The 13,003-nt window shown below is 42.0% G+C and overlaps 1 protein-coding gene across 3 annotated transcripts in view; it reads left to right on the plus strand.

Moving 5' to 3' along the window:
- The first annotated feature begins 474 nt into the window (after window positions 1-474).
- Trs23 (trafficking protein particle complex subunit 4-like protein Trs23) overlaps window positions 475-13,003 on the plus strand; it is a 41,744-nt gene continuing 29,215 nt past the window's right edge. For 2 of the 3 annotated variants that reach the window (XM_067128752.1, XM_067128750.1), the window contains exons 1-2: window positions 475-611; window positions 10,356-10,535. In XM_067128752.1, coding sequence (XP_066984853.1) covers window positions 10,361-10,535 — 175 coding nt within the window. In that variant the 5' untranslated portion in view covers window positions 475-611; window positions 10,356-10,360. Of the gene's footprint in view, window positions 1,693-10,355; window positions 10,536-13,003 lie in introns of all 3 variants that reach the window. The other variant, XM_067128753.1, reaches the window with a different exon arrangement.

The following is a 13,003-nucleotide window of genomic DNA, read 5'->3' on the forward strand; positions in this document are numbered from 1 at the left end:
CAATTATGTGAGATGTTTTGAAAGTTCAAGCTAGACAGCGCCTATGAAAAAAATGGTTTAAGTCTCAAAGAACTGCTCTCTTTATGCGTTTCAACCAAGCCGTATAAATATGGTTATGATGGAGAGTTAGGGGAGACTCACTAAATATGCCTTACACTATTTTACAGTAATCTTCTTACAAATTACTATTTAACAGATTCATCACTTCGTCAAAAGCGTGCACTGCCCTAAAGTGGAAAACTCCAATAACTGCAAAATTTTCGAAACTGAGATATGCCACCTACTGGGCTTCGTGAAACGCTAATACGCAAGTTCCTGTAGTTTCAGAATGATTGTTCAGTGCTTTATTTAGGGGTCACTTTTGCAGCATCTGCAAAACCAGTAGTAAGGACAGAGAAAACTGCAATAGCCACCATTTTTCTCAGCTTTTTATTTTTACACATACTACAGTCTTCCATTTGAGGGCAGTGTAGTATTGAAGAGTAAAATATAATAAAAAAAAAAGATTCTAACAATCATCGGGAAACTAGAACAAGAGGGGAAGCCGTTTTAAAGGCACGTCCCTACTACTACTACTACTAGCTCCACCGCAACTGACAGTTGGCATCTTGGTACGTATAAAATCGTTTTGATGTCTAATTTTAACGTCTTCGTGCTTTGTAATATTAAAATATAAACGAAGAATAATGAAAAATGTCAAATTCCACCCAATTCTGGACCGCATGATTTAGGCTGCGGCTAAAAATGGTTAATTTTGAGAACTCGGGCAACGCCTCCTTAGCCCTAGGCCAGGCCTATTACCACTCGGTTTAACAGGTGGTTTATGATGCTCACGTGGTTTAACGGGTGGTTTATGAGGGTTACGTAGTTTAAATCACCTTTTGAGAAATTTGCCGTCTTGCGGTTAGCCTAGGTGTATGATTTTACGGTAACCCGCGAGTGGCTGGTGCTTAAGTACTAGTCCCCTAGGGATTAAAGAAGGATAGTTTGGCTAAACAATGGACGCACCTATGGCTCATTAACAATGACCCCAAATGAAAAATTGCATTTAATAAAAGCTGTCCGGCGTGCCGAAATCTCCCCAAAAAGTACCTAACCCGACAAGTTTGCTGGATTTTCCCAAACGACGATTTTTCAGCGGATCGTAACTTTTTCCGAGTGCCGAGTCGGCGCGAACGGCGTCGCGCAGCACCGCTCTCCGCAGTTCTTAAGATGGCCGAAGTGCGGCTCTCCTCTCGCCGCCGTACGTCGCCCTGACCCGATCGCGGGAAGTTGAATTCCGTCCGGTCGTATCGCAGGCTGACCCAGGTCATTCCCTAGGGGCCATGGATCAAATACTTCGAACCAATCAGAATTTGTCTCGTCAATATGATTCGTAGGCCCATGCCCTGACCACGGTCACGCTTCCTTTCCGTCTGTAACCCCGAGATGGAGAGTCGCGATATCCAGAAGGCGTTCGTTGTCCATTTCGGGCATTTCTTGATTTAATTAGGCGCGTCTGTCCGCTCGAGAGCCGCCCGACGTCCCCCGTCTCCGATTTACTCTAGCGACCGAATACAATAAGACCCGGGCCGAGTACTTCCGACTCACCTGACCGGCAGCCGGCGGCTGCACAGGAGCCGAGGATGGTAGGACCTGCAGAGAAGCCGATGCTGTTACCTTCGTGGTGGGACGGCGGCGATTTTGAATGAGGTAAGCAGAGCTTTTACCTTTCCTTTTACATTTGTTTTATTGCAAGGCGAATTGTGACGTTATATGACCCTGTTTTCTGTTGCTGCCTTCCTCACGTCGCTCATTTTCTGTAACCCGTGTGACTAACACGCGCAGCGCAACATTACCGCCTGCCGGAACATACGAGCTTGCCAAGAATCTTCCAAAATGTGGACAAGGCAGGAAGCGCTGTTCCGCCACCCCTAAACTGAAAGCAGAAATGTTAAAAAAATGAGCGTTACAAAAATAGTGTCCTTTGTAATGTAGGTAGGGAGTAGTCTAACTGATGTTTATGTAGGCTACAAGTAGCCTAGGCTAGCGATATCCGTAGGTGCATTAGGGCCTACTGTAAGTAGAGTGGCAGGTCAACATTTTGTGTGCAGAGTACCTGGTCATCCTCGTGTATGTAGTGTAGTGGTTCAGACTCGTGTGTAGAGGGACAACCTTTTGCATGTAGACTATCGGGTCAGAAAATTTCAGAACGCGCCGCCGTAGAACCCCCCTGTTGCTTTCCCCCACCCAAAACCCCGGTTCCCATCAGGGTCCCCCTTACCGTTTAGTTGTTTTCTTGTTGCTTTTTTTTTTCGCGCCACCGATGAAAGCAGTGATTTTTTTACCGTTGTCAGGCACAGAGGGAGCAATTTTTTTCGTTGTGTTTTCTATAGCCAATTTTTTGGTGCCAAATTGGGGTTACCACGGACCTTCACTGACTCCAAAAATTGATATAGGCCTACTCATGCGGTCATCTCCTTTACATTTACCCAAGTTTCTGGAATAATTGCACAAGAGTTTCCTAGGCTAAGGCTATTGGTACTTGATTTTCACGCCAAAAACGATTGGCCTACACACACACACACTAGGCCATAATCAGTCATTATTGTTCGTGTAAAACTGCTCGTTTTGTGTTTCCCCATACCATCCCTTATACAGGCAGTCCCTGGTTAACGGCGGGTATTCCGTCCCTGGCCAAGTGCTGCTAACCGAAATTCAGCGATGGTAGCATTGAAAACCCCACTTAATGGCACTGTTAACCGGATGTTGGCATTGTTAATTGGAGATCCATGCTGTAATCCCACTTAACAGCACTATTAACTGGAGATCGGTGTAAAAAATCTGGTTAACAACATCACTAGCCAAGCTCCATTAACCTATACCTCCAGTAAGTGGGGACTGCTGATATATATATATATATATATATATATATATATATATATATATATATATATATATATATATATATATATATACATATGGAAATTATTGGTAGACTGCAGTGGGAAACCATGATTTATAGGAGCAGTAAAATCAAAAGTGAGTGAGTTGCACAAACAGGAATGCTCTTAGGCTGAAGATAACCTCTAAGCAACATGGGTTCATGTCATTCACCAGAATCAGTCATGAAACACATTACAAACCAGATAGATGCCACAGGGTCAAATGCACTGATGGACCATAACCTCACCTTCCACAGCCTAATCTAACCTTGGTGCTGAGGTCTATTCAACTAGGGTTGAAATGGGGGTCCATCCCCTTGAACTCCCACTGCACCTAACCTAAACTAGGCCACTGTAAGTAACAGTGTATGATACAGGAACGCCTCATAATGTTGTCTTACTTTCAACACCCTGTTAATGCATATGTCATTCTCCTATGTCTAATGTCTGTTTTGGGGGTTGGGGAGAGAGAAAAGCCCCACTTGGCTTGGTCAAGGATGGCACCCTAGGATAGGTTAGGTTATGATGTGAAGTATGTCTTTGATCTGCTTTGATGCAGGCCTTGACCTGCAGAAGAAAATGTGTGAAATTCTTCTGCACTTTTACCTGTGGCCTTACCTAACCTATGGCACTGGTTTATCACCTGGCCTGGGGGCTGCCGCTTACCCTAACTTAGGGTATAATATAAGGAGGCATCCTAACTTTACTTTTCCTGACCTCACCTAACATACCCAGTCCTTACCGTGCCTGGATGCTTTTCCCCCCTGGACCACTTATTCTAAATTGACCTAGAGTGGCATAAATCATAACGTGTAATTGAGAAATTCATCTTAACCAAACCTTGCACACCAAATTGTAACTCTTCCCATGATCATTGCAAAGTTCATATTCCTTATGTTCAGTTTGAGAGATGAAGGTAGAAGGCACACCTCTTTCTTATCTCAATTTTGGTACATATTTCCATTTAGTGAGGAAAGGGTTTTATCCATGGAAAGAATTAAGGTATTTTCTGATTGACAGAGTTGATTTTGAATAGATTAATATTTGTTCCAACAGCATTACAAACCGTTGCTTTCATAATATTTGTTCCAACAGCATTACAAACCGTTGCTTTCATAATATTTGTTCCAACAGCATTACAAACCGTTGCTTTCATATAGAAATATCATTCAATGTGAACTTGAGCCCTTCAAAGCAATTTTTCTTCAACTGTCTTTTGGAGTGGACAGACATCTTACTGCACTCCTCTTTACTCTCTTGAACTTTTCTTAAGTATTTGTACTTTTTTAGTTTTCTTTTGAAGAAAACTATTGTGCTGGCTGTGTCTGTCCATCTGCACTTTTTTCTATCTGCACTTTATCTGTCTGCTCTCAGATCTTAAAAACTACTGAGGCTAGAGGGCTGCAAATTGCAATGTTGATCGTCCACCCTCCAATCATCAAACATGCCAAATTGCAGCCCTCTAGCTCAGTAGTTTTAATTTTATTTAAGGTTAAAGTTAGCCATAATCGTGCTTCTGGCAACAGTATAGGATACGCCACCACTGGGCGGTGGTTAAAATTTTATGGGCCACAGCTGTTCATACAGCATTATACCGAAACCACTTAAGTTAAGTATACCTTAGTTTAACCTGACCACTGAGCTGATTAACAGCTCTCCTAGGGCTGGCCCGAAGGATTAGACTTGTTTTATGTGGCTAAGAACCAATTGATTGCCTAGCAACGGGACCTACAGCTTATTGTGGAATCCGAACCACATTATACCGAGAAATGAATTTCTATCACCAGAAATAAATTTAACTCTAATTCTTCATTGGTCGGCCGGAGACTCGAACTTGAGCCTAGCAGAGTGCTAGCCGAGAACTCTACCAACTCGTCCAACAAGGAACTATAAAGATAGATCTATTTCCGGTGGCCTTAATTATACATTGTAACAGCTGTACAGAAAACTCGGTTACTCCAGAGAAACTTCAGCACATTTTTGACTTGTTACATTTGTTGAATATTTTTAGGGTTTGTTTTTCCAAAACTTTCCTTTTGCACCAGAGTGCCAGTCTTTGGGTGAAGTTCATGTTGAGAAGGTTGGGCATGGTATTGTCTCCTTCTTTTTTTTTAAGAGGGTTTGGTGATGGGCTTACCGTCACTTTATCAAGAGAAACATGGAGGCAGTGGTGAAAAAAAGATCAGAGTCCTGGGACTCACTCTCAGCACTATCTTTCAAACCCTCTTTGGGAGTGAGGACCTCTGTAGCCAAACCTTTTGGGGTAGCTAAGCCTTCAGGGTATGGGTATGGGTCAGGGTCTGGGAGGAAGCCTGCTCCTCCTAAACCAAGTATAGTACTGTAGTTCAGTCTTCTTGCTCTAGAAAGAAAGGGAGTCATCCCAGCCCTTTTGCTCTCCTACCCTTGGCTAAGAAAGTGAGTGGGGGGAAGAAGGAAGGAGTGGGTTGCTTAGGGTAGTGATCCCATCTTCAGCTGCCACAAGTAGGGGGGTTCCCATCTGAGCATTGTTCAATCTGGCAGAGACAAGGGCCAGAGCCCTAGGTAATTGTAGTTCTCTGAGATGGTTACCATATTCCCTTCAAGAACTGTCTCCCTCCCCTTACTCAGGCACCAGTACTGTTTTGGACGTTCCATCTAAATTTTCTAAAATCTCGTAGCCCTGTGGATGTTGGTGGAGGCAGTGATCAGGAAAGGTGCTATAGAAGCCATTGAGAACTAGTCTCCTCAGTTTTAGTCCCCTTTTCTTGGTGGAGAAACAAAGGGGAGCTAGAGACTGGTCATCAGTGTCTTTTTGCAGAAAGAATTTGTGTTACAGATTTGCTCCAGGTTTAAACAGCATGAGCTATGTTAGATTCCATCAGAGAGGGCAATTTCATGCTTTTTGTAAATCTGAAGGATGTGTACTTACCCCCTCATCAGAACTGCAGGACATACCTCCACTTTTTCTGCAGTGGGTCTGTTTATCAGTTCAAAGCACTTTGCTTTGACCTGACAACAACCCGCAGGTGTTTACCTTGGTTTTGCCTGGGTCCCACTTGCCTGGTATATGCTAGCTGCATTACCTGTATGATTGGCTGGTCTTGGTGTCCTCCAAGGTGTGGTTGCTTCAGGACAGAGACTGCTTCCCCTCATTTTGCCACGAGTTAAGGATCATGATAAACTGGGGGAAGTCATATTTCATTCCCAACCTTCAGAGAAAGTATCAGGGCATGTTCATAGACTAGGCATCAGCAAGGGTCTTTCTATCAGATGCTCTATTGAGCAAGCCTAGGAAGGTTTTAGCACAGTTCCTGTACCAGCAAGATCAATTTTAACTTTGGCAGATGTACAAGTGGGTGGTTTTCTATGCTGTTGAGTTGTCAATCAGGTGTATTCCAGGTAGGCAGAAACTGGTGGCAGACCAGCTCAGCCATTGGGGTCAGGTAGTGGGGAACGGGTGGTTCCTACACCTATATACTGTACAATATTGAGGAAAGGCTCTTCTAGATTTGGGGAGAAAGATGCTGGTGTTTTGCTCTCCCAATCTAGATCCCTGGTTGGTGATGGAAGTTGCCTTTCAACATCTCTGGGGCAACCTGAATATGTATGCCTTTTTGCCATTTAGTCTGATCTGTTGGCGGATCCACCGAGTATTGATCACATTGGGTCTCTAGGTAACCCAAGTGGTAACTTGTAGGCCACATGATGAAGGGTTTTCCAATCTGTTGACCCACTCGGTTGAGGCACCAAGAGAGATTTTTCCATGGTCCACTTCTCTTTGCCATCCACAAGTTCTGAGGTACCACCAAATTACTAAATCTCTACAGTTATGCATGTGGAGGTTATTCAGCAGATTCAGTGAGAGAGGTTTTCCCAAAGGACTGGTTGGTTGCCTCCGCTGTTCCTCTGTGAATACGTAACAAGGAATTGGGCCATCTTCCAAGAGAGTGTTATAGAAGGGTCTCTCCCCAGGTGGAACATCTGTTTAGGAGACTGTGGACTTCCTATACCTCCCTCATTGGGATAAGCTCCTCTCAACCCTGTGGTGGAAAGCTACCGCTCTACCTTGAGCCAGGTGTTCGGAGTGGAGGATATGGATCACTCTGTTGGCAGATTACTCATCCTCAGGAGGTGCTTTGAGCACTTTTTCACTTCAGGAACTATGTCCTCTCAAGTGAGATGTGACTCATTCTCCACAGTCTGACCCAGGCACCTTATGATCTCTTGGGGGAACCTCGGACTGGGAGCTCACAGTCAAGACTGTCTTCCTACTAGCCTTAGCCTCATCAAAGCACACTGGGGAGTTAGACAGCTAATCCTATCTAGCCCTGCTCTCAGAGGGGTTGTGGTTCTCTCTTTTTCTCATTTGTTCTTGAGTTTGTGGCAAAAATGCGGAACCCCATAGGTCTCTGACAAGAGGTATGAAAGTTTTGTGGTGGTGATGCAGACAAGGTATTTTTATGGCCAGTGCAAGCCTTGAGGTGCTATGTTTAAAAAAGCTGACATTTTAGGTCAGAGTTTTAATGAATTGTTGTTAACACCAAGCATAAGAACGATGTGTCTAGAACACCGTTTCTTTCTGGCTTAGTGAAGTTATCAGATGAGCTTACGACTCCACAAGGGAGAGCAACAGTTGTCTATTTCAGACGAGAGCCCATGAAGTCAGGAGCCTGGGCTGGTCCCTGGTCTTTTAGAAAAACTTTTCAATATTTCGGGTAATGGTGTATAAGACGACTCCGTCTAGAACACAGTCTTTCTGGCTTAGTGAAGTTATCAGATGAGCTTATGACTCCTCAAGGGAGAACAACAGTTGTCTACTTCAGGTGAGAGCTCATGAAGTCAGGAGCATGGGCCGGTTCCTGGTTTCTTAGAAAAAAACTCCAGGATTTCAAGTAATAAGGACAGGGGTCTGGAAACACTAGACCACTATCACCAGAGGTATATTGCCAAAATGTCCAAGGACACTACCTTTAGACCAGTGGTTGCACCTCAACAGGTTGTTTAAGTCACCCAAGCTCAGTTTGAGCAGAAAAGTATCTTGTGTGATTACTTGATTGAGCATAAATCTGAGGATGACTGGGGTCTCCTCTTCTATTTTTATCTCTTCCTGCTCAAAATAAGAACTCAGGCTGAGTACTTGATGGATTTGGCCATGGTACAGATAAGCTACACAATTCGAGCATCGTGTTTTAGTGCTTCATCTTTAAGAAGTTGACTCTTGCCGCTTTCCTCGCCGCTTTCCCATTCAGCAAGGAGAGGTACAGTGGTAGAATTATCTCCTGATAAATAGTTGACTTCTAAATTATTTAATTCTTATTGGTGTTGCACCTGGTTCTCTGAATATTTCCTTACTCAAGTGAGACCTCACACACATAGTAACTTAGGCTCAGGGCCATACTGCTTAACTTAGGCTCAGGGCCATACTGCTTTGGCATCCTTATGACAGTCTGAGTTGGTTCAAGAGTTACTGCTTCCCCTTGCTCACAAATGTGACCAGGATCATGCCATTTCTGGATGGTTTTCATCTACTAGTCAGCTGGGAAGGACACCCTCCTACCAAAGGAGTAACCCTCCTATATAAATGGCAATACAGTAGTTTGTATTTTCATAGACAAAAATAACAAATCTTGGAAGTGAATCTTACCTTTCTATTATGGTAGCTATATCACACGGGAGAACAGTAGAGCTGGAAAACTAAGAAATTATTAGGATTCTTAGCTTGAACCATCTATGACCCATCCCTTTCTGGTCAACTGCTAGGTTTAGCATCTGTTGGTTTACATTCAGTTTTGCTCTGCTGTCGGCCTGTGAGGATTTATTGGAGTGCGCTGTTGAAACATAGTCTTTGCCGATTTGGATCTTTTGTTTTTATTTTGTTTGATATTTATTTGGTTTTGTTTGTTATTTAGGATGGCTAATGAGGAAGATGATGACAAAATGTACAGGATATGTAAGGTAAGAGTGCAGTACACGTCTTTACGCTTTAGCCTACAATGTTCACGTCCTTTGCAGAAACTGTAGGAGCAAGGATTACTCCTTTATTGACTGTTGCAGTTGTTGTTATGAATAATTATTTGAAGTATAAAAGGAGGCAAGAAGCTGACAAGAATAGGAAAGCACAGCAAAGAGATTCTTCTCAAGACAGGATAGGCAGTGATGATACAAGTTAGCACTTTTCTGGTTTTCACTGTCTATCAGAAAGTAGCTCGTCCCTCTCTTCCAGTGCACCTAGTGATCCTTCTCTCTCTAAATATATTTTTTTCAACACTTGAAGCTCCCCATATTGTTCAGGATATGAGGCTTGAGCAATGCATATCTGTTGTAACAGCTCTCAGGACTATGTTCAAAAAGTGTTTGGAGTTTACCATTGCTAAACATGCTTCATTACTGCCCCAAAAGAATCATTCGTTTTTGGGGTTTCCTGCTCGAAGCAGAGGAGTCAACACCCTCCCTCCCTATTAGCCATACCTTAGTCACACCCTCTGATGCCCCCCCCCCCCACTGTTGGAGGTACAAGCAAGTGGGGTGTCAGGAACAGGAAGTGGTGTGTGCCCATTGTCTCTTTCCTCTAACCAAACTACACAAGTTGCATACAGCTTGGCACTCGGTTGCTAAGAGATGTGTGCAGCAAGGTCAAACGGCATTCAGCTAGGCAAGTTGTAGGTGATTTAGTTGTGGATCAGTGCACTTATTTTAGATCCAATTCTGTTTCTCAGGTCTTCCATGATTTGTCCTTGCACTTGTTTCCCACTTCCTTTTTTCAGTGTGATATAAGATTCATTTCAGAAGTAGACATTTTTTCTAGTAATATTTACTTTTTAAATTCTTACCCCTCTATTATGTGCCCCCGCCAAAACCTCCCCACTCATGTGGACAGAGAAAAAATTGCATGGAAAAAATAGATGCTTGAACCAGCAGTTCACCTGAACAATCCTACAATTATTTTATTTTTCACTCTCTGTAGTCCTCCCGCTTGACAAGGGAAGTACAGCCATCATAAAAGAGAGGTATTTAATGAAACTTTTCATGATAAAAATTTCTATTTTCAAAGTCATACACTATGTATTTTTCATAGAAATACAAACCAGGGCTCTAATCATATTTCCCCCCTTCAACCACTCCACTTTGTATTTGATACCAAAGAAAAAAGTGCTTGATGATGGCAAGTGCATGAGGGGTATTCCCCACTCACCTCATTAACTGTCATTTAACCACTTTCTTACCAGTTTCAACCAATTCCAGCTCATACGGAGGATTACTCCTACTTAAAAGGCCCTGGTTTGTATATGTAGGGAAAATACAAATTACTTTAAAATTTTCATATTATAATAACCAAATATGTAGCATTTATAAAAAATTACAATTTATTTATATGACTACCCATTATTATACCTATTATTTTCATTATTTGAATGTACAATACAGTATATGGATACTTCTTATATTTTGCAGACAAGATGACCATATACAGCCTCTTCATTTTGAGCAAGTCAGGAGGTCTTATATATCATCATGACCATAACATCCCAACCATAGAGCATGAGAAGACTTTCAGTTACCCTCTAGAAGTGAAACTTGATGTCCAGAACCGCAATATCGTTGTTGCTTACGGTCAGCGTGATGGAATCAAAGGTAGTGCTGGTTTGTTTTCAGTCTTTATTATTTTAGTGTAAGCTAATATAATAGGTAATACTTTTTTCTTAAACAAAACAGGCTTTGGTTATTTGAGAATACAAATCTTTCATAATGGCATACCTTTGGTGAAGCTGGTTAACTGTACTCTTGTTTACCAGTCATTGACAAGCTGTCATAGCAACATTGTGGAATGCATGCACCTGCTGACAGGTGATGAGAGGAAAGATGCTTGAGGAAGGAAATGATAAGAGAAAAGAGAGAGAGAGAGAGAGAGAGAGAGAGAGAGAGAGAGAGAGAGAGAGAGAGAGAAATAACAATTGAATGCAAGAGTTGGGAGAGAATAACAAGCAGAGAGAGAAATGATGATAATCTCACTGCATTCAAGCATTGATTAATTGGGAATTTGGCATCACATCAAAACTGATCATTATTAACATACCCTACCCCTTTATAAGTTAGGGCTCATTGAAAAGTGCATAAGATTTTCAGTTAGGCTTGGCTCTTTCTTACAACTCATTAGCTTTCAGTGTTGTTGCTTGGTTTTAGGTAAAATTGGCACACTATAGAAAAGATACCTCTCTAATGTATATGCTTCAAAAATAGATTTTTAATTTTCTTAGTTTGGATTAACAAACACATTTTCAGTGATGACAAGCCTTTGCTTGTATACGTAGGCTTTGTTCTCAGATGAAGTGCAGGAGTGCTGGGACGCACATCTGATTGGCTTGTTTGTCTCCAGTGAATGGATTTGAGAGGATTCTCACCTGCACCTCAGTGTTCTTGATATGGTTGCAGCACTTCTGGCTCTGCAGATTATCTGAAGTAATATGAAGGAACACTCAACCATTTTAATGAGTGATAACACATCCATATTGACATACTTTAACAGACAAAGGAGAAGTCTCCCACTCTCTCCATAGGTTGGCAAAACTTGTGCACAGTTGAGCAGTTTGCCACATCATCTAGCTGTCAGACAGATATATCTCAGGCCGTTGGAATATATTAGCAGGTCAGGTCTGTTGCCAGTGGCAGGTAATTAGCAGAGAAACCTTTTCAAAAAACAAAGGGAAGAACCATCAGGATCTTATCAAGAATTTTTTTAACATCCTTAGAGCAAAATGCAAATTTTATGAGAACAGATTCGGGATGACAGTTATTTTGGAGAGGGACATCCTCAGCTGATTGCTTGCAAGCTTCAAAAGTTCAGTGAAGCAGTATAGCCTTTTCCTTAGGGCCAGTAACCAATATCTACTGTCATCTGTAAGTGGTGGTGGAATGGAAGGCATGTCTGACCCAAAGATAGAAGATGCCAATTTGGTCCACCACAGATGAGGCTGAGTAAATCCTTCAAGTTCCCTCTTTAAGGAATTATTGTAATTTCTCTCAGTTATGTGGTAAATTCTATTTGCAGCACAATGAGACTCGACAAAAATGGTGTCATTTTCTTGTGAACGATATCGTCTCCATGCATTGAATTTGGTCTGTTTGTCATGGTAAGCTCATTCACATGTACCATCAAACCATGGCTGAACATTTGTCCTAATCTTGATGACCTTTCTAGGGATATACCTTTCTGAAATAGCCATCAGCATTTCATTTAACTTCTTTTTGAGGTCTTGATCTGATATAGTACTGTATATGAAATATTAAGTGTCTGATAGGCTTCAATAATGCAGTCCCAATTGGCCCTAGATTTTAGCCAGACTGTTCCAGTAGTGGCTTTAGGAATATATTGATATACTCTCAGACCTTGGACTTGACGATAGATGGAACATCTGTGAATATGATGTCTAATCTTTTACCAGAAATATGGAAGGGTTCCTCAATTAACTGGGCATAATGAGAGGCTACACAGAACTTGAGAGCAGACCATCCATGTTGATAAATGGAATTTGAATTAAGCCACTCTCTGTACTTTGCATTGCAGTCTCCACAAATAAGGAATGAAACATTTGAATCCTGTGACTGAGCCACACTAACTTCTCCAAGAGACAGTTATTTATTGAAATGTCAGTATTTGGATTAAGGTAAACAGCATATGCATAAACATTGTAGAACTTGCTTAAAATTTCAAAACAGAACTTACGGCGACTACACTCGTTCTAACTATAAATAGGTTGTCCAGACCTAGTTTAGACAGCCATACCTTGTGCATGTGGGATGTCACGGCAATAGATAAAGCCAGAGCTATCAAGTCTTAGGGATTAAAAATTCAACTCCTGACTTGTTACAAGTGTCTCAGATAAAAACATAAAATCATAATTATGGGCACAACTCTGGATGTCAAGTTTACCTTAAGCCTAGAAAATTTGCGTAAAGTACAGGCAGTCCCCGGTTAATGGCGGGCTCAGTTAATGGCGATCCGGTTTTATGGGGCTTGTCTAGCGATGAAAATTGATGATTTCCGCTTATCGGCGCCGATAATTGGGTATTGGCGTCAATACATACCCAACAGAGGTGCCGAT

The sequence above is a fragment of the Macrobrachium rosenbergii genome, chromosome 27 (assembly GCF_040412425.1).
Source record: "Macrobrachium rosenbergii isolate ZJJX-2024 chromosome 27, ASM4041242v1, whole genome shotgun sequence".
In the NCBI taxonomy this organism is placed as follows: Eukaryota; Metazoa; Arthropoda; class Malacostraca; order Decapoda; family Palaemonidae; genus Macrobrachium; species Macrobrachium rosenbergii.